Source organism: Leucoraja erinacea, chromosome 1, assembly GCF_028641065.1.
Source record: "Leucoraja erinacea ecotype New England chromosome 1, Leri_hhj_1, whole genome shotgun sequence".
Lineage (NCBI taxonomy): Eukaryota > Metazoa > Chordata > Chondrichthyes > Rajiformes > Rajidae > Leucoraja > Leucoraja erinaceus.
This window is the reverse complement of record NC_073377.1, coordinates 105,263,480-105,289,435: the sequence shown is the minus strand read 5'-3', so window position 1 is coordinate 105,289,435 and position 25,956 is coordinate 105,263,480. Positions and strand designations below refer to the sequence as shown.

The 25,956-nt window shown below is 40.8% G+C and overlaps 1 protein-coding gene across 1 annotated transcript in view; it reads left to right on the top strand.

The window, feature by feature from the left end:
- The window catches only part of LOC129700315 (bifunctional heparan sulfate N-deacetylase/N-sulfotransferase 4-like), a 146,872-nt gene extending 121,331 nt beyond the window's left edge, over positions 1–25,541 (top strand). Inside the window, exons 8-12 of the mRNA XM_055640697.1 lie at positions 6,598–6,772; positions 6,881–7,051; positions 9,378–9,487; positions 11,726–11,828; positions 25,296–25,541. Coding sequence (XP_055496672.1) covers positions 6,598–6,772; positions 6,881–7,051; positions 9,378–9,487; positions 11,726–11,828; positions 25,296–25,418 — 682 coding nt within the window. The 3' untranslated portion in view covers positions 25,419–25,541. The remainder of the gene's footprint in view (positions 1–6,597; positions 6,773–6,880; positions 7,052–9,377; positions 9,488–11,725; positions 11,829–25,295) is intronic.
- Positions 25,542–25,956: the final 415 nt, after the last annotated feature.

Here is a 25,956-nt window from a genome sequence, read left to right as displayed (position 1 = left end):
GCCGACTAACTCGCACGTGCTAACGTCTAGACACCTTATCAGGGATGGATTGGAACGTTAGCGGATAGAATGTTCAAGGCCGTCATGTTTACTAAAGAAAGATTCCAGAAACTCGAATTATGCAATATAGAAAACAAATTAAATGGAGCGGAATGTAATAATCTACTAACAAATTATATTATCAATTATATCATTAACACATAAATCATTGTACTAAATCATTTATTTTAACCTAAAATGTAATATCATAACCAAATAATGATTCATTCCTCTTTAAAGCTAACACTGAATATAGTTAAGGTTCATTGTATCGGTATATATCAAAAATATGGTTAATCGATTTGTGTGGGCAAGTTTCCAGAAACGGCCAGGCCAAACAGACAGATAATCATCCAAGCTGGTAAGGAGCCAGTAAAAGACAGACTGAGATGAACTTGGCAGGCAGCCAAGACGTGGATCCAAGACTTAGTTTTCAGATAACCCCTTCCAGCCAGATGATTATTACTTAAATATGACAATTATTAATAAGTTTAAAAAAAAAAGTTTTTTCTTTTAAGTTAAATACAGCATTTAAACAGTAAATATCTATTTAGTTTAACCTATTAGATGAACTGCTTATAGTACATGCTTGGTTGTTTTTTCTGCGAATATATTATCCGGTTCTGGCCTGTTCTTTCTCTTCTATAATACTAGTTTGTAAGGAGCGGAGCTAAATGTAATCTACCTCTACGGAAGGTTACTCAAATTCATCCACCATTCGGTGGTTTCACACAGTATTTCTAAATACTGTTTTGTTCATATTATTTGTGTTGTTTAGCACCTTTTTTGCTTTTTCTCTATAGGGCACCTTTCTTTGGGATATACATACAGAATTTAAAAACTGGAAGCACCCACCCAACACCCAGAAGGTTGAGTTATTGTGTTGCACCATCTGAAATAAAGATTGATTAGTAGGACTGGGTGTTACAATCCCTAAGATTTCACTACAATTGGCATTCTTGGGTATGACCACTAGGTGAATTTGCTAAAAATCAGACACATCTTCAGTTGTGTACCTCTGTACGTCACTGGGTGTTTCAGCCTTTTGTCACAAGACACCCTCAGTCGAGACAGGTCCACCGCAGGTTGATCTGACCTGGGTGTGTCTTATTGTTAGCCTCTAGATGGTCACCTGGCAGCCCAGAAAGCATCTTTCCTCTTAGGCCACAGCCAGTGTCGGCGGCATTGACAAGTTCTTTTATTGCCCTCCTTTGTGCCTGCCCTTTGACTCCTCCTACTTCCCTCAGGAGCCTTGAGGTGGAACTGGCTACAAAGCCCCTGCACCCCCCCCCCCCCCCCCCCCCCGCCCCCTCTACTGGACACACCCTTACCCTCCAACCTCTCTCCTCTGCCTCTGCTGCAAGGAGTTATTGTGTTGCACCATCTGAAATAGAGGAACCAATGTAAGTTACAATGCAAGACGACCTTCTAAAGAAAACTGGAGGGATTATGTTTTGTAGCTGGAATATTAGGGGCGTTAATGAGCCAATCAAAAGGGGTAAGATTCTTGCCCAATTAAAATCACTTAATGCCGACATAATATTTTTGCAGGAAACACATCTTAAAGTTCAAGCTCAGACCAGGCTGAAGGCCAATTGGATCGGTTAAACATATCACTCCTCCTATCTCTCCAAATCCAGAGGTACTGCAATTATAATCCGTAAGGGCATACCATTTAAACATAAAAACACCATTGCAGACAAAGAGGGGAGGTATGTCATAGTCCCTGGGGAGATACATTCTACCCCACTTACCATGGTAAATATTTATGCTCCTAACTTTGATAACCCACAATTTTTTTAACAACATCTTGAATATAATTTCTGAGCCCATTCAGCAAAATGTGATAATCGGGGGAGATTTCAATTGTGTTTTGGATCAATACCTCGATAAATCTGCCCAACAAAAGAGACATAATATAAAATCAAAATCCAGTGAACTTTTAAATACGAATATAAAAAAAACAAATATCACAGACGTATGGAGGATTGCAAATCCTGCCGGAAGAAAATACTCATTCTACTCATCAGTACATAAAACCTATACATGTATTGACTACTTCCTAGTGGACACTAAATTAATACCCTTCACAACTAACCCTAAATACCATAATAGTATAATTTCCGATCATTCCCCGCTAACTTCTCCTTAAAACTAGAAGGAATGTTTAATAAAAAATCGTTCTGGAGGTTTAATCCTCAAATACTAAATAATCTGGACTGTTGTAAATACTTAAAACAGCAGATGGAACTATTTTTTGAGACCAATGATACCCCAGACATATTATGGGAATCTTTTAAGGCGTGTATTCGAGGTTCTATCATTTCATATCAAGCTTATTAAAATAAAAAGAATAGGATGGAACAACTGCAACGAGAAGAACAGATCAGACAACTTGATTTAGAAAATGCGATAGACCCAACTATAGATAAACACAACAAGATAGCAATATTGCAAATCAAACTAAACTAAACCAAATTTTATCTGCAAGATTTATTGGATTATTTCAAATGACAAAACAGGAACATTTCGAATTCAGCGACAAACCACACAAACTTTTAGCACGCCAGCTGAGAAAAGTTAAAAAGGACCAGACTATTCTAAAAATTAAATCAGATAAAGGTGGACTGTTAACACTTCCAAAAGACCGTATTTAAAGATTTGCCCAATTTTATCAACATTTAAACGCTCTTCAAGGGAGATGCTAAATGCATTTCGTTGTCTCTGTACTGTACACTGACAATGACAATTAAAATTGAATCTGAATCTGAAACACATCCAAAACATCAACAGAAAGCAGAAAAATTACAAACTTTCAGGACAACTGTAAACTTCCAACACTTAACCTGCTGGAACAAGAGGAATTAGGAGCAAAGATTTCAATTAAAGAAATAGAAGAGACAATCAATTCACTGAAGAACGGTAAAACACCAGGACCAGACGGGTTCAGTAACGAATTTTATAAAAGGTTTTACGAAGTAATTTCCCCACGTCTACACAATCTTTATACTTACGCATTTAAAGAACAGACATTACCATAAACACTAACTGAATCAACTAACATACTTATAGCCAAAAAAGATAAAGATCTAGAAGACCCGGGATCATACAGAGCAATCGTCCTGCTAAATACAGATCAGAAAATACTAGCAAAAACTTTTTCAAGAAGATTAAGTAAATACGTTAACAAATTAGTACATTCGGATCAAACGGGGTTTATACCCAAGAGACATTTGTTTAATAATTTGAGACGCCTTTTTAATATAATGTACTCATACAGAACTAAAGAAGAAGACTTATCAATTATCTCATTAGATGCAGAAAAAGCATTTGACCAAGTAGATTGGAAGTACCTTTTCACAGTACTGCAAAAATTTCAAATGGGAGAGAATGTTATTTCATGGATAAAATTATGATATGATAGGCCGACTGCCAGAATACTGACCAACCACATACTTTCTCCGAAATTTCAGCTATCCAGGGGCAATAGACAGGGATGTGCATTATCACCCCTGTTATTTCCCCTTGTGATTGAACCCTTAGCGGAAAGTATGAGTACATCCGAACATTCATGGCTATAATACTAAACACGCCAATAATAAAATATCATTATATGCAGATGATGAAATATTATATATCACCAATTCCCACGTTAGCATTCCAAATATATTAAATCTTATAGAGGAATTCATTTCTTTTTCAGGATATAGAATAAACTGGAACAAAAGTGAAATTATGGCAATAAAATCTCAAGAGCCTACACACCTTTTAAAATTCCCTTTCAGAATTGCTACAGAAAAATTTAAATATCTGGGTGTTCAGGTAACCAGAAAATATACTTCTTTATTCAACGCAAACTTCCCACCTTTAGTTACTAAATTAAACGCTCTTATTCAATTCTGGAAAACACTTCCAATGTCTCCAAAAGGCAGAATAAATGCTATAAAAATGATCTTCCTCCCACAAATTCTCTATCTATTTCAATCAATACAGATATACCTACCTAAATTTTTTTTTTTTAAATCTTGATTCTCGGATTACAAACTTTATCTGGGATTATAAAACACATAGAATTCATAAACGACATCTATGCAAACCCAAACAAACGGGCGAATTGGCTCTCCCCAATTTCTTATACTATTATTGGGCAACGAATATTAAAAATGTAATTTATTGGCTGGATAACGCATGCCAACAGGTAGACTGGTTAATTATGGAGAGAGAGGATTGCTCGCCTTTTAATATAGGCGCGATTCTTCTCTCCCCAACAAAGTTGAAGAACACACTATCTGATAAAAATCCGATTATTCACAACACATTACGAATCTGGAGACAAGTAAAATCAACTTTTAAACTAAGAAATGTATCTCTTTTTTCACCAATAGCTAATAACCCTTCGTTTAAGCCATCTATTATAGATAAAACGTTTACTCATTGGGAAAGACTAGGAATTAAAAAACTTGGAGATCTCTACGAGATGGGAAATCTTCTGTCATTTCAGAAATTACAGTCGAAATACAATCTGAAAGGTAATCAATATTTTAGATATCTTCAAATTCGAGATTATTTGAAAACATATACCCATGACTATCAAACTCTGCTGCCAGATATATTAGACGAAGGTATGAATAGAAACTCAGTCAAACAATCTAACATCATACTTGTATAATACCCTTCTAAATATAGAAATTCCATCGTCGGACGCAATTAGAAGAAACTGGGAAGAGGAACTAGGCCTACAAATTTCCAAAGACAGATGGGAAAAAAATCTTTTATATATACACAATTGTTCGATTAATGTTAGACACATTTTAATCCAATATAAAACACTGCACAGACTTTACTACTCAAAGACTAAACGGAATCAATTTTTTTCAAATGTATCTCCTATTTGTGACAAATGTCTCCTTCAAGAAGCAACTATAACACACTCCTTTGCCTCTTGCATAAAACTACATAAAGTTTGGAAAGGAATTTTTGAAATTTTCTCAAAAACATTAAAAACAAAACTGGACCCCCATACGGAACTGATTATTTTCGCATCAGAAGCCTGCCCTGAGCTATCAATATTTCAAAGACGTTTCCTTAATTATGGCCTGATAACGGCGAAAAAACGAATACTTAAATTCTGGAAAAACACATCTGCCCCTACTCTTAAAATGTGGATTACAAACATGTCTGAGACGCTACATCTTGAAAATATGAGACTTGTCTTAGCAGGAAAACCAGAGCAATATTCAAAGACATGGATTCCATTCATTGATTTATTACAAGGATAGTATGGTGCAACACAACTTCGGAATTAAACCGACTTACGGGTTGGGTGATGGGTGGGGAGAGATATGAAGCACTTTTTGTTTTTCTTTCTGTTTTTGTTTTTTTATTTCTTTACGTTTTTCTCATTTCTTTTACTTACTCACTCTTCGACTACACTTATTTGGCAGTCTAGGGGTTCTATTCTTACACATTGTAGGGCCTATCCCACCAGCATGCGATAGCATGCATCTACCGCGACCAAACGTGGTTGCTTGAGGCGTACGGCCTCGCGGGGCCAGTCCCACTTCGTTCGGTGGAGGCATATGGAGTTGTGCGAGGCTGGTCCCGACATCGCGCGGGGCTCCAGAAATCTTGCATTGTCCAAAAATCCCACGCGACAACGGCCTGTCGGCCCGCAGCCGCATTGAGGCCGTACGCAGCGCCTCGACGGGCATACGCAGCGTCTTGATGTCGTATGCAGCGTCCTGATGAAGTATGCCTAGCTCATGGCGTTGCGCGATGACATCACCGCTGGGCGTGCCGTTGCGTGATGACGTCCCCGCCTGATGCCGTGCGACGTCCAAATTCAGTCGGCCCGCCTCCTGCCCAGCTGATTGGTGAGAATGATGTCGGGACCAGCCCTGCACAATTCCATACACCTCCGCGGTTCGAATTGGGACTGGCCCCGCGCGGCCGTACGCCTCAAGCGACCATGTTTGGTCGCGCTAGACGTATGCAATCGCATGCTGGTGGAACAGGCCCTTCACTTTCTCTTTCATTTCCTCTCTTTCTTGCTTTTTCTCTCTTTTTCTATTTCATCTTAGCTAAAAAAAATTAATTGAAGCTGGACAATAAATGTATTATGTCATATGCCGCGGTTTATACTTTTGTACACTGCTAATAAAAATTTTAAAAAATTAAATTTAAAAAACCCCAAAAAAACAGAGATTAATAGATTTGTGATTAGTAAAGGAGACGGCAGGAGGATGGGATTAGGAGGGAAAAAAATATCAGTCATGATCTACTCGATGGGCCAAATGGCCTAATTCTGCTTTATATCTTATGATCCATATGAGCAATGGTGCAGTCACATTCTTTAGCTTACTTTAGTGCTTTTGCCAACATTCTCATAAGGCAACATAAACCAGCTAGGATGATTCATGACTATCTAGCCGATCCATCAGCAGAGCGAAGGTACTCACCTTGCTACCAGGCACAGAAGTCTTTGCTGTGACTCTGTATTGCACCCACTGGCTTATACATCCCAAATAATGAAAGCTTGTCTCTCACCTATTTTTGTAGGTACATGAATTTTTTTCCTATCCCTTCTAATGTGACCACAGACTTTTTGTTTGAGAAGAGCGCAAACTACCTTCACTCTGAAGACGCCCCAAATCGAGCTGCTGCCCTCTTACCAAAGGTGAAGATAATTACCATTCTCATCAACCCTTCGGATCGGGCCTATTCCTGGTACCAGGTAATCCTGACCATTCTGCTTCCTCGGGCGTGCGTTCAAAGTCCCCCCCGTTGAGTTAAGTTTTTGCAGGAAGCCGACTGTACTCTCTGTTTCTTGCGATGCCCACAGCACCAGCGAGCCCATGAAGATCCAGCAGCCCAGCGTTACAGTTTTTATGAGGTGATTACAGCAGGTCGAAGAGCCACCCCCGAACTTCGAGCCCTTCATAACCGGTGTCTGGTGCCTGGTTGGTACGCAGCTCATATCGAGAGGTGGCTAACATACTACCCCGCTAGTCAGGTGAGCACTTAAATGCACAAGAAGCAGCACTTTTAGTGATGTGTTCTTTGCCATTCATTTCTCAATTTGCTTTAGTAAGCTCGGCAGCTTGTTTGATCTTTTTCGCTATCTTAAATCCTACTGGCAGCCAGGAACACAGAGATAGTGAAACCACAGCAGTCCCTCCAACAGCCATTAATACCATTCCACGTTTACCACGGTAGGAAAAGTGTTTGAAAGCAAGTTTGATGATGGTCAGTCCTTCCCTATCTCCACTCTCTGCCTGCCTTCCATGCTGGCATTAAATGAAGGGTAATCCTGGCACTCTCTGGCTGAGAGTGAAACACCAGACCACTTGCACTGTTTCCTTCTATCCAATGAACCTACAGGAGATTTCCACTCAGATTTTCACTCTGACCCTGGGGTGTTTGTACATCACTGTTCTTGGCCCTGATATTGATGAAAAGACAGTGAGGGTGAGGCGAAGGTTAAGAAAATGATGCTTCCATGATAGCAAGGCCCCATGGATCATCCTGCAATTAACTGTGGAACTGCATTATCGTTGTTCTTATTGTTTAGTTATCTTGCTTAACAGACAGACTTGGTGGCACAGGTTTAGCAAGCAAAATCAGGAGAAAACATCAACAGCAAGATCCCTTAATCAAGGTTATTTGGAGATAATCTCTGGGAAATCCTATGGTCAAATGTGGATTTGGAAGCTTGGATCTGGAGAAAGGAGGAGGGACTGTCACTTGTGGAAGGAGTAGAGGAGTGGGAGGTGGGCATGAAGGGTGTTTGGAGGCACCAGGATGGGATGCTTTTGGAGCAAGAACAGGAAACACTAAAATTATTCTTGAGCTGATCATGGCACCTCACATCCTGAAAAGGCCAAACACCTTTCGTGACCAGCAACGACTACCTCCGCTGTCAGACAATTTGCTTCAGGCACCCTCTTCTGCAACAGGCAATTTTAAATCAGCCCTCTAGTATTGCCAAGTGGGAGATGGTATAAACTGTAGCATCTAACCATTCCTCTTGAGAGGACATTTAGATGCACTGAAATCAGCAGGGACCACTGTGTGTGTGTGCTAATCGTCGGAATGTGCTCTCTCTATTTTATCCTCAAGTTCAAATTGAATGTTGGCTATAGCTTTCCTGTCTATGTGGAGAACTTGTTCTGAACATTGCCTTATTATAGTACAAGCACATGAAGGTTACTAGTTTTACACCACCGATGTCTTTATCAGGAAAAGAAAACCAAATAAGTTTGTATTTACATACTCAATTCACAATGCATTCCAGAAAGTCAAGGCATTGATTTTAATTGGCTACAATGGTGGTAAGCGAAAATCTCATTTTAAAATTTGCCCCAAAAAGTTTGGTCTGACAGATGCTGTTGCATTTTTGACGTTTTAATTTCATGATTTGAGAAGTTTGCCTCCCAAGATTCTATTACAAACAGCTTCTTCCTCACTTCTTTTATACTCTTGAACCAATCACTTCTTTCGTAGAGATGCTGCCACATATTCTTACTCATGCTCCACTTCATTTGGTTATTCCATTATTGTAGTTTTATAATTTTTTTGCACTTCGTTAGGATTTCATGACAATCGTGCACCATTCTGTTATTTTGCACGCGTCATTGTATTATTGTATTTATCATTATTGCCCTTATACTCCGTGTACTTCATGGGAACAAGGAATTTCATTGCACCCTGGTGCATATGACAATAAAGTAATCTGAAACTGAACATGGCAACACACCCTCTCACAATTTATTGTCACTGGCAGGTTGTTGCATTTGGGGACAAACAAGATTTATTTTAAATCAGAAGAATAACTTGCAATGTATCTGTTCTGGAAGAAAATAAACAGTATGAATGTCACTTTAATAACTTTAGGCATCTTTAAGGCAACAATAAAGATATTTAAAAAAAATACTTAGTAATAACTATGGTTGGAATAGTCGAACCTGCCAGCCTGTCTTGTGGCATCTTTAAGTGGTGTCTTTTTGGAGGGATTTCATAAATTTAAATTAATTGCTCTTGGCCATCTGGAAAAAAACTGTGAAATTGAGAGTGACTGATTTTTTTTTGTGTCAAACCTGTGGCAGTAAATTCACCGCTGCTTGCCAAGGGGAAATCTAACCTAACAGTTCAAATCTTAGCACACTTTATCAACTCCCTCACATAGTGAGAAACAGCCCACTAAATCAGAAAGCTACCAAGTGCCAGCCAGATAGATGTGGATAGTTGCTTTTTTAAAATTTTAGTGCTTGCTCTATTCTTGCGTTTTTGTTTCAATAATTCATTGTCTGGTAACAATATCTGATTGAAACTGGTTTTAGTTACACATTATAGATGGGCACAAACTGAGGACTGATCCTGCTGTGGTAATGGACGGTGTGCAGAAATTCCTCGGAGTATCCCAATACTACAATTATTCTCAAGCTCTGATGTAAGTTTACGATATGCTTCCAACTTTAATGATTAAATATTGTATCGATACTGCAGTTCCAACGCTGTACGACCCTCAGCCACCTTGGCAATGATAAACATGGGCTTATGGAACGGGTTCAGATCTATGCATGCAATCCTCTGTCAACTCCATTTCAAAGAACAGCAAAATGCAAACAAGAATGATGTGTGATATGAATTTTATTGTGTGATTTAATGTTCTGGGGGGGGGGGGGGGGGAAATCACATTCCTTAAACACCCTTCCCCATTCTATCAGCCCCCACCAGTACTTCGGTGAAATAAAAACAGAACATGCTGGAAAACCTCAGCAGGCTAAGCAGCATCTGTGGAAAGAGAAACAGAGTTAATGTAGACACAAAAAGCTGGAGTAACTCAGCGGGGCAGGCAGCATTTCTGGGGTCTGAAGAAGGGTCTCGACCCAAAATGTCACCCATTCCTTCTCTCCAGAAATGCTGCCTGTCCCGCTGAGTTACTCCAGCTTTTATGCATCAATCTTCGGTTTAAAACAGCATCTGCACTTCCTTCCTACACAACAGAGGTCAGGTCCAGAACTCCTTGTCAGAACTGGGAAAGAGGGAAAAGTGGTTAGTTTTCAGTAGCAGAGAAGATGGAGGAGAGTTTAGTAGAAGATGTGGAATAAATCTAAAATGGTGAGATAGGGAGTTAAAAGTACATAATGCTCATTGTCTGTATTGGACATCACTCATTGCAGGCAGGGAAACATGCCCAGCAAACCACTAATGGAGAGAGAAAATTTGAGCTAAAATCGCAGATGACTGTGAGGCCAGTTATGGTAGAATGAGCAAGAGAACTGCTTGAAATTGGAGAATTTACAATTGAGTCCAGAAGGCTGCAACATGCCCAGACACAGGACGAGGTGTTGCGCCCCGATGCTTGTATTGGGCACCATTTTAACTAATGGATTGGTCAGATATGGTTCAGGAAATTTTAATTTTAAACCTAAGTTTTTAAAGATTTTTTTTTTAAATCCACACATTTTGTTTTGCCAATATTGACTAAGAAGCACATCTTCTTTCTCTGCAGTGCTTTGTATCGTATCTTTGATCCTTCCTGATCTTAGTGCACTGCAGGGTATCCTTCTCTGGTCAGTACCAATTTTGAGCACTTTCTCGATCAACAGCATTTTTACAAATCTTTTTACTTAATTCATCAGTTTACAAGGCAAAAGTACTGCCAGGGTTGTACTACCAAGACAAAAGTACAGCCGAGGCAGGTACGACAGTGGCATTTATTAGGCTTTTAGATCGTCTGGTGGATATGCAGCAAATTGAGGGATATGGATCATGTGCAGTCAGAGAAGATTAATTTAACTTGGCACTGGATTCATCATGGACATTGTGGGCTGAAGGATCTGTTCCTTTGCTGTACTTTTCTGTGTTCAAAACTAGTTTCTCTTCATATTGTAATTCTATTGTTAAGTCTGTTCCTCTTGGGTTCTGGCATGGTCTGGGTTGGCATGAGAAATGTTCACCAACCAGGCAGTCCATGGGGCTGGATTCCTTATAGTTCTAGATGCCAGCATTGCCAAGATAAACAATCCAGCTGCTGTTAGTTTACACAGAAATAAAAAGTCATTACTCTCACCCCATCATGTTTATTTTGGTACATTGAATTCCCAAAATTACAATGCCTATAAGGGTGTAATTTTGAGAATTCAATGTTACAAAATAAATTTTATTCTAGCTCTTGAAATAGTTCTCTAAACTGTAATAAAAACCTTGGAAGGTAAATTATGACAGAAACAAAAGATTAAAAATGTCAAATCAACAAGCAGAAGTATTTTTAAACTGAGACATAAAATGACAATTGAATCTGCAGAGGGTCGACTCTCAAACAATTGTGAATGTTAACTGGAATTGTTTAACTTCTACAAGATTTGCCATTTTAAATACCGGCCAACTTTGAATACCAACTGAATATATGGATTTTATCTTTTAACCAATTAAATGCACCCTATGTAGAGGACATTTTCTAAAAAGATTTTATATTAAAAATGTACAGATTAAATAGATGAAATATGAGTATGCAATAAATAGTGATGCCATTCTCTAAATGTGGATTTAATTACGTTGTTTTGAAATAGATTTATGTGTTGCTTTTCTATTAGCTTTTAATGTAGATGTTAACCTTGTGGACATTACATAATTCAATTAATAATGGCTGCATATGAGTAAGATGGTGTCTTGTGAATTTCAGGTTTGATCCACAAAAAGGCTTCTGGTGCCAGTTGCTCGATGGAGGGAAGACAAAGTGTCTGGGGAAAAGCAAAGGCAGGAAATATCCAGCAATGGATGTAGAGGTATTTCTCTTTAATCCTGGTATAGATTTCACACCACATTGACTTGTTTTATTTTGCTTTGTCGCTCCATGAATCCTCCATTCCTCTAATAACGTGCACTATTTCTCTTTCTGTAAGCACCCAATGGAAAATTGTGATGGGTGCTTGCAGTTTTCTGATGCGAGGACTTTAAAATCTCCCTTTATATCAGCAAATCTACTTTCTGCTTTAAAAATGCCAACATCCAGCTTGCACCAAAGACCAGGGGCTGAATATGAAAAACATAATAAAGCATATTTCTGCTTGTATTAATTTCTGTTTTATTGTATACTGGTATTGTACCTTTAGGAAATTATTTGGGTCAAGAACTACTCCTGTCATAATGTATTTTAGTAAAATGTGCACAGGTTTGCTAATTTAAACATACTGAGCATTTCAAATGACTCAATTCATCATTTCATCTTTCAGATTCAGCTGGCCAGATGTTAAGGACCTTTTGCCAGCTCACAACTATCCCCAGGGTGGAATAGATTGGAATAAAATTAAATAGTTTGGATTAGGCAGGAAGAAAGAACCAACTACAGGTTGAATAAATAAATAATGTGCAACATTAAAAAATATGTAAGAATAGAAGCAAATTTGTGACCTCAGGTCAAGCATAATTACCATATTTCAATGTTTGTAGTTGATTTTATTTACCCTCAACATGCAGGCATTGCTTGTATGAGCAACATTAAGAGATACAAGGAACTGCAGATGCTGGAATCTTGAGCAAAACACAAAGTGTGGCTGGAGCTCAGCAGGTTAGGCAGGAAATGAATAGACAATAGGTGCAGGAGTAGGCCATTCGGCCCTTCCAGCCAGCACCACCATTCAATATGATCATGGCTGATCATCCCCAATCAGTACCCCGTTCCTGCCTTCTCCCCATATCCCCTGACTCCACTATTTTTAAGAGCCCTATTTAGCTCTCTCTTGAAAGCATCCAGAGAACCTGCCTCCACTGCCCTCTGAGGCAGAGAATTCCGCCGCCCTCTGAGGCAGAGAATAGGCAAGGTTTTGAGTCAGCAACTTTTTTCAGATTTGTCTGGCCTATCAATTTATTGTAATTGTAATTGTAAATCTTTATTGTCATTTCCTGAGTATTCGCATACTCAGAGGAAACAAAAAAACGTTTCTCAACCAGTGTCCGTTCAGTTTTCGTTACAAAATAAATAGCAATTAAAATTAAAATACAGTCATGAACAATTTAACCCTCTAATCACATTCAATAACATTCAACAGCCGTTCCGACCGGCAGCGGCACAACAGTGGCTCTGCTGCAGTGTGGGGGGTTTGTGCGCGATACTTGGTTGGGGGAAAGTTCATTTAACATTCTTATGGATTGTGGGATCCAAGCAGGAGAATTACCAGTTTGATATTGTGTACCTCTACCCTATCGGATTGAAAAAGTATTAAGGGTGGTAAGGGTTTTGATGAACATGGCTCTGTTGATGCATCTCTTCTTGTATGTCCAGCAGGAAGGGTAGTAGCACCATAATCCTGCTTTCCTCACTATCCTGTCCAGTTGGTGCCGTTTACCCTTGCAGCTCCCGAACCAGGAAGTGATGCCATGTCAGTGTGCTCTCGACAGTCCCCCTGTAAAAAGTCCGTAGATGTGTGGTGGGGAGGCCTGCTTTACATAGTCTTTGAAGTCGCTGCTGGGCTCTCTTGACCAGAGCTGTGGTGTTGGCCGTGGACGTCAGGTCATCAGACAGGTGTAGTCCCAAGAACTTCATGCTGCTGACCCTTCCATGGCAGCTCCGTTGAGTGCAGAATGCATGGTGATGTTTTTCCCTGCCCTCCTGAAGTCAACCACCAAGCATCTCATTGTTTTTTCCCCACGTTAAGAATGAGGTTGTGGGATTTGCAAACCTGTGAGCAGCTGACCTGCTCCTGAACGCCGATTCATCGTTGTCACTGATGAGACCCAGATACTGTTGTGTCATCAGCGAACTTGCTGATGAAGTTGTTATTGAGTCATTGGCAGTAAGGTGTGTCTGCAGACTCAACAAAGGGGGCTTAGGACACAGCCTTGGGGCGAGCCAGTGCTCACGGCTATGGTTTTTGATGTCCTACTGCCCACCCTGACTGTCTGCTGCCGTTGCGACAGAAAGTTCAGGACCAAGCTACATGTGCCAGCATCAACCCCCAACAGCTCCAACTTCTCCACCAGCTGCTGCGGGATGATTGTGTTGAAAGCCTGAAGTCTAATCCTGGCATAGGTGTTTTTTTCGATATGTGACAACACGAGGTTCAGTGTTGTTGAGATTGCGTCCTCTGTGGATCGGTTGGCTCTGTAGGCGAATGCAGTGTTTATGAGGTCGGCAGGTAGACAACGTTTGGTTTCATCTGCATAATTCGCTAAAAGCAGTTGGAGTAGAATGGGTGTTTGGTCGAAAGTCGTTATGGCAGGCTGGGTTTGGTTTCTTCATGTATTGGACGATGATGGCACTCTTAAGACAAGCACTACTGCCTTAAATGTTAAAAATGTTGTGAATTATGGAGCAGTTGCTCGGCACTAACCTCATTAATGAACGCATCCAGGAATGTTGTCCGGCCCTGCTGCTTTGCGTGGATTGACGCTGGCGGAGCCTTTTTGACTCTCTGCGGACAGCCTGAGCGTTTGGTCACTGGGAGACGCAGTGGTGCACGTGCGGGTGCCTTTAACCTCAAAGGGTAGAACTCAACCAGTTCATCTGGTAGGGACCCATTCCTTTGGCTATCCAGAGGGGCTGAGCTTGTTCCGCTGATGGTCTACTGCCCAGCGGCGTGTGTCTATTTTAGTTTGAAGTGGCTAAGTACAGCCTCTTCGCTTGTGATTATGGATATTGATGATTGTCTTTGGGCTTCGTTTCCCTGGATTTGAATGCCGCCATCTGCAACAGTAGGGAACCACTTCCCCAGTGCACCCAAGGTTTCTGATTGGCACGCCTCCTGATGGTTTTTCCACCGTTACATCCTCAATACTGTTGTTGATGTAAGCTAGATTCAGTATATTCTTGGAGGAACTGTGTGTTGTCTGCCCTGCTGAATATGGCCCACTGTGTTCTCACTTTGTTGCCTTTTTAGGGCATGCATCACCTTGGCCTACAGTGAAACAGATTTACTTCTCTGAGTAATTGGTGAGCTAGTTGGATTTTGTTTTGACAACCTGACTTCTTCAAGGTCATTTTGTTCTGCTATCAATTTAAAAAAAAATCTCTTGGCAATGTGTACTTAATTAAATTGTCAGACTTTGTTGGTGGAACTTTGATTTGCATTCTTTGGATTTTTGATCCAGGCATATGAATTACCAGTCTGATATTGTGTGCACTACACTATCGTATTAACGTATTAAGGTAAATAAAGGTTTTCATAACATAGACACTGTATGACTAGGTTAATAGCATTATTTTCAGCGTTCCCTGCACAGGGATAAAGTAGAAAGCCATGTTGATCCAAGGCAAAACTTTCTGGAAAATTCTGGATGTTTGTAGATGCTGAAATGTCTTGGAACTGCTAGGAAGTGTGGTGGAGAGGTCACAAATGGATTTCCATTCTGATTCTGCCATGGCATTTGAGTTCAAATTCATTAGGCTGCCACTGGAGGCCACCTCAAAGCATCATTGAATGTCCAACACAGAAAGGAGTGAGAAGACAAAGCTGACTGCTCTGAACAGAATATTCAAATTTATCAACTGCAAGATATATTTTGTTTGATAGTCAGCCAGTCAGTGATCATTAGAAGGACCTCTGAGGATATCACCAAAACTAAATTAGGTATCTGCTAACCTGATAGTGAGGTCAAAGTGAGTGCTCCTGTCACTACCAACTGAGACCCTGGACTGCAACTGGCCACTCCATGGTTTACAAAGCCTAAGAAACCCTGGCGAGGTTGTTGCCATATACTAAGCTCTCTATCTTTTTCCTGTGCTCTGATTCATCCTTGTTTATGATCCGCCCACAACGGTGGTTTCATCTGCTAATTTATAAATGGGAGTTGGAGTAGAATTTGGCCACAGTCATACATGTATTGGGAGTATAGTAAGAGGCTGAGAATGCATTGTTGTCGAACACCGATGTTGTGAATTATGGAGCTGTTTTGTCGCCTAACCTCATTAATGACGGTCTATAGGTCAGGAAGTCAAGCTTCCTGTTGCAGAGGGGAGCTGATCTCTAGATCCAACGGTTTGGAAAAGACGCAGCAGCGGTGGCCTTGAAGAAGGGTCTCGACCAGAAGTGTCACCCATTCCTTCTATTCAGAGATGCTGCCTGTTCCGCTGAATTACTCCAGCATTTTGTGTCTATCTTTAGTTTGGAGAAGAGTTATTTGTGATTATGGTATTGATGATTGTCTTCTTCGGGTTCATTCTCTGGAAGGCTAATCTGCCATCTGCGACAGTCACCATGGTACAAGTGCACCAAAGGCTGTAAAAGTGGGTGACGTAATTCCACCGGCCTTCTGTTCAAAGCTAGCATAGAATGCATTGGAGGAATGTGTTGTCACCTGCAATAATGCCCAGTTTCACTTTGTAGCCCGTTTTAGAATGCAGACCTTGTTACAATCAACAGTTTGCTTTGAGTTTATATTAAGACTCTAACTTGGTCCTGAATTCCTTCATTGCATCCTATATTATTTTACAAAGGTCATAACTAGATTTATTGTACTACTCTGGATTGTTTGAATTAAACATTGCAGACTTCACTCATGCTTCATCCATGGTTTCTAGCTGGAGAACACTCACACTGACTTATTTGGCATGTAGTCCTCTCCATACTTGCTCATGAAGTCAGCGACGGCAGTGGCACACTCATTTAGGTTGGCTGCAGACTCTTTGGATATTGACCAGTCCACTTGGTCAAAGCAGTCACTAAGGATTTAATCTGTTTGTTCAGGCCAGCACCACACGACTTTCTGTACCGGTTCCTCCAACTTCAGTTTGTGCTCGCAAGCAGTAGAAGCAATTTGTTTGAAATTCTATTCCTTGTTATTATTTTGATGTAATTAGGAGGCAGCCATGATCCCAGGGTCCTCGTTGCCCAGCGACCATAAAACAAAGCACGGAGTTGGTCAATTTGCGACCGACCGATAATGTCAAACGTGCATTCATTGGGCAATTACTACTTGGAAAATTTGAGGTTTTTGTCATATTTTTAAAAAATGAGCAGGTTTTGGTCTTGACAAGTTTCAGGTATGATTTATATAATATTTTTACACAATATGTTACAAATTCAGGTAATTCTGTGAGTTGGGTCACGAACTTGAACAAAAAAGCTCCTCGGCCCACAGGCTATAAGGCAACTTTTTGCAAGCAGCAGATCAGGTCAAGAATAAATATAGGCGTTTTGAACTTCTGATGTTAAAAGAAACAATGCAAGTCAGTGCTGTAACAGATAGGCTGCTGGTCCATTTAAATGGATTTATGCTATTGCAATCTCCCGACAGCATCAGAATTCCCACCGCCAGGGGATTCCTCACCGGCAGGAAAATCCCCGTCCCCGCAGCCACCAGAAACAAAGTGTATCATACCTGGAAGCATCTTTAATGAAACTTCGATGGATCTTGCACAAATTTTGTACCCTATATATTTTATTTGTACTCTGTGAACAGTTTGATTGTAACCATGGATAGACTTTTCTTTGACTGGATAGCATGCAATCAAAAGCTTTTCACTGTACCTCGGTACATTGGACAATATTAAACTAAACTAATCTGAGCACCTAGAACATCTAAATGGTGTAATTATTCCCACTTCTCCCACTTTCTCTGGCAGCTCATTCCATTTAATACTGAGGTAAGAAAAAACCTTTTCACCCAGAGAGTTGTGAATTTGTGGAATTCCCTGCCAGAGGGCAGTGGAGGTCAAATCACTGGATGGATTTAAGAGAGAGTTAAATCCCTGTCTCATGGTGCGAGTCCACCCACGAATGATCCCGAGTTAAAAACAAATCAAACTCGCGGTAATTAGCAGGAACGTCAGAACTCGTGGACGTAACTTAGTGACGTAACACTAACGGCAGGTACTCGGGAAACTTGTTACATTTATTCTTGAAGAAATAATTTGAAACTTTTAAACTTGTTATTGAAGGCGTAGAGCCTGTGTTTTTACCGTAGTGACTTTGAGTAACTCGTGGGTTTGGCCTGACCAGAAAGTGAAATGTTGAAGATTAGAGAGATCTTAAGGTCAGTAGTAACCATTTGAACGGAGACGTTTTTATTTTATATTTTCTACAGTGGGAGTCTGTTTATAAATGGGAGAGGGCTGCAGATGGCAGGTTTAATCCGAAGAAGGGTCTCGACCCGAAACATCACCTATTACTTCTCTCCAGAGATGCCGTGTGTCCTGCTGAGTTACTCTAGCTTCTTGATAAATGGAGAGTTTTAAATGTATTTTTACTAAACCGTTCAATAGGCTTGCCAACGATAGGAGGTGTTCAGTGGGGAAGTTCACAAAATAAGTTCACAAGTTCAAGAAGGAACTGCAGATGCTGGAAAATCGAAGGTTGACAAATGTGCTGGAGAAACTCAGCGGGTGTGGCAGCATCTATGGAGCGAAGGAAATAGGCAACATTTTGGGCCGAAACCCTTCTTCAGTCTGAAGAAGGGTTTCGGCCCGAAAAGTTGCCTATTTCCTTCGCTCCATAAATGCTGCCGCACCCGCACATAAGTTCACAAGCTGCATTGGTAATTAAGACCAGAGTTATTTTTGTGTGTTATGTAAAATAAATTAATTTCAGATTCTTTACATCACAAGTATTCTCCTAAAATGTTATCCACAACTTTACGTTGTAAATGGGTTGGTATCAGTCCAGCAAAAACACATAACATGTCCTTAATGACATTTCTTATAAACACAGTGAGAGAGTGTAAGATGTAGATGGGATATGACTACAATTTTTAACTAACCCCTGTGTTCGTGTATTCATATTTTTCAAATAAATTATGGTGTCTACACCGGATGATAGTCTACCGTACAATATAGGAAAACATTCTCATATTTACAATTAAGAGCCAAATGTTTTCGGGTTTTTAATAAAAACTCAGTTTACCCGAGTTTAAATTGAAACTTGGGCCAGGCGCTGACGCCACTGCTGAAGAGAACATCTGAGCTTTGTCTTTCATTCAGAGGTTCGCGGGCGGGCTGGGGTGACTGTAGGGCTCTGAAAACTTTGTTTCCCAGGGCTGGATTGAGTGTGAAAGGGGTGGTTTCTGGGCAGATCTGCCCAATCAGCAATGTTTTGAGCCGCTGCTTTTTATACAGTTTAAGTCGCGACGGTGGGACAGCTGCTGTGACGGACATACTGGGTGAGTAGAGAGACACACACTGCTATCCCTCTGGTCTACGGACCTTGGTGTCGGGGGAAAAAATAACGTTAGTTCAATTTAACTAATCTTTTTCTTAGAAGTATATCAACGTTTTGATGAGAGATAAATTAAGGGAATAAAACAATCTTACTAGACACAAAATGCTGGAGTAACACAGCCAAGCCTGCAGCATTGGAGAGAAGGGTCGAAACGTTTTTTCAGTCCGAAGAAGGGACTCGACCAGAAATGTCACCCATTCGTTCACTCCAGAAATGCTGCATGTCCCGTTGAGTTACTCCAGCATTTTGTGTCTATCTTCGGTGTGACCAGCATCTGCAGTTCCTCCCAACACAAAACAGCCTATGCCTTTCAATGATTGATGCCAGACCTTGAACAAATGAAGTTTAAATGGACTTTTGATTGTAATTTTGGAAGGATTATTTCTTGAAACAAACTGCTCTAAAAGTTTGAAGGAAGGAATTGCAGATACTAGTTTAAACCAAAGATAGACACAAAATGATTGACTAACTCAGCTGGTCAGGCAGCATCTCTGGAGAAAAGAAATAGGTGAGGTTTTGGGTCGAGATCGTTCTTCAGGCTGGATCTTTTTATAGTGAAAAAATAAACTGCATGACATCATTTTTACCATGTGATGATTTTTCCACATGTCGGTAGTCGTTGTTGGCTCAAGAGTAATTCAGGAGAGGAACTTGGTAACTCGGGAGAGGAACTTGGTAACTCGGGAGAGGAACTTGGTACATTGCAGAAATTAGAAGTAAACAGCAATCTTAGACATACACGTGGGAACTTGTTTAAACTCGTGAACGTAAACTTGGAATCTCGTAGACAACCACGAGTTTGATTTTTTCTTTCACTCGGGATCACTCGTGGATGGACTCGCACCGTGAGACAGGGCCATTAGATAGAGCTCTAGGGGCTAGTGGAATCAAGGGATATGGGGAGAAGGCAGGCACAGGTTATTGATTGGGGACGATCAGTCATGATCACAATGAATGGTGGTGCTGGCTCGAAGGGCCGAATGACCTCCTCCTGCACCTATTTTCAATATTCCACCATTGACTGTGTGAAAAATTAGCAGCTCAGGCCTCCTACAAATCATTCCCCTCACCTCAAATCTATACCCTCTAGTTTTAGACGATGACAATCTACGTTATCTATGGTGCCCGGACAGGACGTCAAAGGACGAGAAGCCGAAGCCAAGATGTGGAAGATATCGAAAGTACATCATGCCGAAAAGCCAAGATATCGAAAGGATATCGAAAGTACATCATGCCAAAAAACCAAGATACCAATAGTACACCACGCCGATAGGATACAAACCTGAATGGACACCACGCCGCAAAGACAAGACGCAGAACGTACATCACGTCGAAAAGCCGCCGAACGGACATGACGTCTCCGGAGACGGGATTAGTCCAACACTTTGCGAGTCATCGACAAAGGTCAGCGATTGGTCCAGACCCCCGCGTCACTGGTGGGGGGGGGAAGACTGTGGGGGGTGGAGCTTGACCTTGCCTTTGTAAAATGGTGGCAGTGACTCCAAGCGGCTGCGATTGCCACAGAGGCTTTTCAACGTCATGTTCGTTCCCCATCAGATTTTAAGCCGAAAAGAAATCTGACCCCGAACGCACATTAAGCCAAAATGATAAATAGGTATGAAACACTTTAAAAAATCTATATTTGCAGCAAGAATGGTTTTACCTTCTTACATTTTGAAATAGATACATTGTTGTACCTTGTACGTCTCCGGGGACGGGATTGGTCCGACATCTTGTCAATCATCGACAAAGGTCAGCGATTGATCCAGACCCCCGTGGCATCCATCACATCACTGCCTCTGTGCCCATCGCAGAAGCTTGGAGTCACTGCCACCATTTTACAAACGCAAGCTTAAGCTCCCCCCCACCCTCCCACTCCCCCCGGCCAGTGATGTGATGGACACGGGGGTCTGGACCAATCGCTGACAAGGTCTCGGACTAATCCCGTCCCCGGAGACATCATGTCCGTTCAGCGACTTTTCAACGTAATGTCCGTTCTGCGTCTTGTCTTTGCGGCGTGGTGTCCGTTTGGGTTCGTATCCTTTCGGCGTGGTGTACTTTCGGTATCTTGGCTTTTAGGCGTGATGTACTTTTGGTATCTTGGTTTCCACTTCTTGGCTTCGGCTTATAGACAATAGACAATAGGTGCAGGAGTAGGCCATTCGGCCCTTTGAGCCAGCATCGCCATTCAATGTGATCATGGCTGATCATCTCCAATCAGTACCCCGTTCCTGCCTTCTCCCCATATCCCCTGACCGCTATCTTTAAGAGCCCTATCTAGCTCTTGTAAGTATCCCGAGAATCGGCCTCCGCAGAGAATTCCATAGACTCACAACTCTGCTCGTCCTTCGACGTCCCGTCCGCACAGGGTTATCTATGCCCCTTTTGATTTTATATACACATATAAGGTCACCCTTCAGCCTCCTTCGCTCCAAGGAAAACAGTCCCTACTTATTCAGTCTTTACTCCTTATACAAGACCTCCAGTTCCGGCATCATTCCTGTGAATCTTTTCCACACTGTTTTTACCTTAATCACCTCCTTGCTATGTAGTATGTCAACCAGAACTGCACACAATATTCTAAGTGCACAGTATGTTTTGCAAAGTGAGGAGTGGATTCATTGTCAGTGACTTGACATAGTGTGACTCTGTAGTCTCCACACATCTGCACCGTTTTATCTTGCTGAGACACAACTACTGTCAGCATAGCCCGCTCACTTTGGTTACATTTCCAAGCACACAATCTACTTTTCAGGCAACATTTTATTAGGATTCTGAATTGGCATGGCTTGCAAAAGACCAACTGTCCAGATGACTAGTTGCAAGTGTGTGCATAGCTACCGGTTATGCCTGTACAATAGTCGTGAACATATTGTCATGCCCTTTCAACAATGTGTTTTGGTATGACTTTGTAGCATCAACACCAAAAATGTTCTTCCAGTTTATCTGAATTGTCTCAGCCATTCCTTCCCAAGTACAGTTGGCCCATTTCCATAATTTGCTACTATAAAAGTAGCTGTAAATGCCCTACTGTCTATAAAAACCTCACCAGCATAGGTTCTTAGTTTGGTGATGCTTACCCTGTGAGAACTTACAACCTATGAGATCTACTTTCCTGTTGTCAAATTGCTATTGCAATTATGTTGCTTGGCTTCATATTGGATTTGCAGGCTGTGAAAATGTGTCTTTTATTTTGGCAGTTGAACGAACAGCAGTTTTAAACTGGCAAGTGTAGTGAGTGATAGCAACTGACGGAACTGATCTTACCGGTTCAGGATCAAGTTTGTAGCCTGAATCTTGTTATGGCTCTTTGATTGTGGGCCACAACATTTCATCCACTTGAAATTTTAGATGTAATTTCTATTGAGGCAACAAATTACATGTTCAAACCTCAGTTTTTCTTGTTCGACAGCAATTGATTACTTTCATAAACTAATCCATGCACAAACTCAATTTCAAAAGATTTAATCTGAAAAAAAACATCTGAAAAGATATTATCTAAAAAAAACTTCTAAATCACAAAAGCAACAATAAATTCTTAAGTGAGAGAATGCATCCACTAATTCTTCCAACCTGATTCTAGTTACATAATCACACTGGACACACTGCAGCAGAGCCACAGTCATGCCGCTGCCGATCGGAACGCCTGTTGATGTTTAATAGAGTGTTAATTTGTTCATGATATATGTATTTTTATTTCTATTTATATTTAATGCACACTGAATGGACACTGGTTGAGCAACGTTTTTTTGTTTCCTCTGGGTATGTGAATACTCAGGAAATGACAATAAAGATATACAATACAATAATCCAAACATTGAACAGTCAGCTATTTCTGACAGTTTAGGATTGAAGAAATCTTCCAGTTCTTGCACAACTTATTTAAACAAGAATTCTTCACCGTGTCATTATGACTGTTAATCTCTATTTACAAATATTATTTTAGGCTTTCACAAGCAGAAAAACAAACTGTAGGAGAAACTCATGGACTAAGCAGCAGCTGTGAAGATTCTGCAATAAAACTGTGACTGTGGCCGGTCATAGAGTCAGACAGCATGGAAACAGGCCCTTCGACTCAACTTGCCCACATCGACCAACATGCCCCATTTACCACCTGCCTGCAATTGGCCCCTTATTGCTCTAAACCTATCCTATAAATTTACCTGTCTAAATGTTTCAAAATTTGTGATCGTACCTGCCTCAAATGTCTTTCCGTACACCCACCATACTTTGTATAAAAGAGGAGGGTGGAGAGACAGACAGAGGTTCGAACTTGATGATTGCAGACATAAGAGGATGAATATGCTGGAATCTGAAAGGTGAGGAAGGTGATATGGAACCAGATCAGGGAGGGATGATGGAACCAGATGGGGGAGGGGAATACGGGAGACAATGTGAGGGATGAGTGCTGGGGAAACCTGTGTGGATGAGAAGGAGAGAGAAAGGAGCACAGGCATAGCTGAAATTAGAAAATGATTTGTTCATAGCACTGGATGGCAGGAGAAATATGAGGTGTTGTTCTACTAGGAGAAATATGAGGTGCTTTCCTTCTAATTTGCATTTGGCCTCACCCTGCCAGTGGAAATGGCTGAGCTGGACCGGTTGATGTGGGAATGAGAAGGGGAATTGAACTGCAGGTAACCAGGAAGCCAGGATGCTCATGCCAGGCAGAGGACAAGTGCTCCAACAAACAGTCGTGTATGTCCATTTTAGACTGTCACGTATTGTTTGTTTGAATAAATACCATTTCTTTCAGCATAGACATGGCTAAAATTGATATGTATGATATCCATTGATAGGTCAACTCCACTATCCTTGGAACTATATCTCACACTGGTATGCATTGTTGTCAGTTGATGCATTGAAATTCATTGCAAGTGAAACAAGGGAACATGCATTTTTATGCACGTTCATCTAAAACTTTTCGGGAGTCTTCAGTGTTCAACAACCGTGACAAGAAATTATGTGAAATCCCAGTCTCGTCATGAATTTGTAATATTTTCAAAAATGCACCAAACAACAATGTGAATATGCCAAAAAAGATGGTTGTTTATTTGTAAGAGGGAACATTTAATCTGTTTACATGTTGAGTCTTCAAGCATCAGCTATGGAGCGAATGTTCCAGTCTTTGTTATCTACTTCCAAAATAGTCACATAGCATTAATCTTGTGCCCATCAGAGTTACAGTGTGTCCAAATGTATAGATTCACAGATGGGTGAATGCATTGTGTCTCCCTTTCAAGGGAGATGCTAAAAATGCATTTCGTTGTCTCTGTACTGTACACTGACAATGACAATAAATTGAATCATTTCATTTCATTTCATTTCATTGCACTTCTCAACTGATGTACTACTTGCTGGGGCATCATTAGATCAGTTTTGCATTGTTCACTTCACTTTTTTTGCTGTGTTGGTTACTCTCACCAAATACCTCAGATCATGTTGGAGCCTGTAAAAACCGATATCATTTAGTTTAGAGATACATTACAGCATGGAAACAGACCCTTCTGTTCCTCCCTCCCTCCCCCCCCCCCCCCCCCCCCCCCCCCCCCCCCCCACCCCACAGCACGAGAATTATCGCTATTCTCCGTGGCGGCTTCATTCTAGTTGCCGCTTGTTTTTCAACATGTTGAAAAATTTGCGGCAACCATAACTAGTTCTCAGAATGCGGGAACGACCATGAAGGCAACTCCCCGACAACTATCTGCGAACATGTGGCGACTGCATAGTCTCCTGCAGTCGCCTAAAAAATCGCCTAAGTGAGACAGGCCCATTATTGTTTTGAACATACATATCCAAAACTTTTTTTTAAATATTTATTTGCTGATTCTTCTTACGTATTGGAATAATGAATCGCTCCCCTTCTTCCATCCAACCTCCAAGCAGCACAGAACCACCTGTTCAAGCAATGCATTACAATTGCATATGTTTTCTGGCACTTTTTACCTCAATAATATTTGCTAACAAATGAAATGTTACACCTTTATAATATGTAGTAATCAATTGTAAGTATGAGATATGCGAGTTGAATGTATTTGACTATGAAGTGATTGTTATGATTAATGATGCATTTCTTTTTGTTTTTTTTAATTCTCATTACAGTCCAGAACATTCCTCTCAAGATACTACAAAGACCACAACATTGAACTGTCCAAGTTGTTCTACAGATTGGGTCTGCCATTACCAGCTTGGCTGAGGGAAGAGCTGCAAAAAGTGATGAGATAGTTGTTGTTGGAAAAATGGAAGCAATGTTGCTATCATCAGTCTCGACGCACAGCATCCAGTACTCCAGTAGTCCTTTCCTCTCAAGCTAGGGGTGACTGCCAAAAATAAACAACTTTTCACGATACCTCTACAAACAGAAAGTATTCTTTAATCTTTCCATATGCTGGCATGTGGTATTGTAAAGCTGACAGCACACGAGGAAATGTGGGTTAGCAGCCTATGGCTGAGTTATATGTTTAACTGATGACATTTAGTTTGGGCCCCAAACCTGCCCCACCCACCCTATCTCAATATTGAGTGAGTTATTGTTAAGACAGAAAAATGTGATTCATTTTGTAAATGAAACCAGTGCAGTGCTGGCTAACTGTCTGGTACCTGCAGTGAGAAAAAAAATTGCACTATGTTACTTTTACTGCCATGCATTTAAATTAATCCAAAATCATAAGCTGGTCATTATAAACGTGTTTTAAATCACTGAAGTTTCCAATCACTTTGGTTTTGGTCATTAATGAGAGTTTAAAATGATTGCAAACCAATC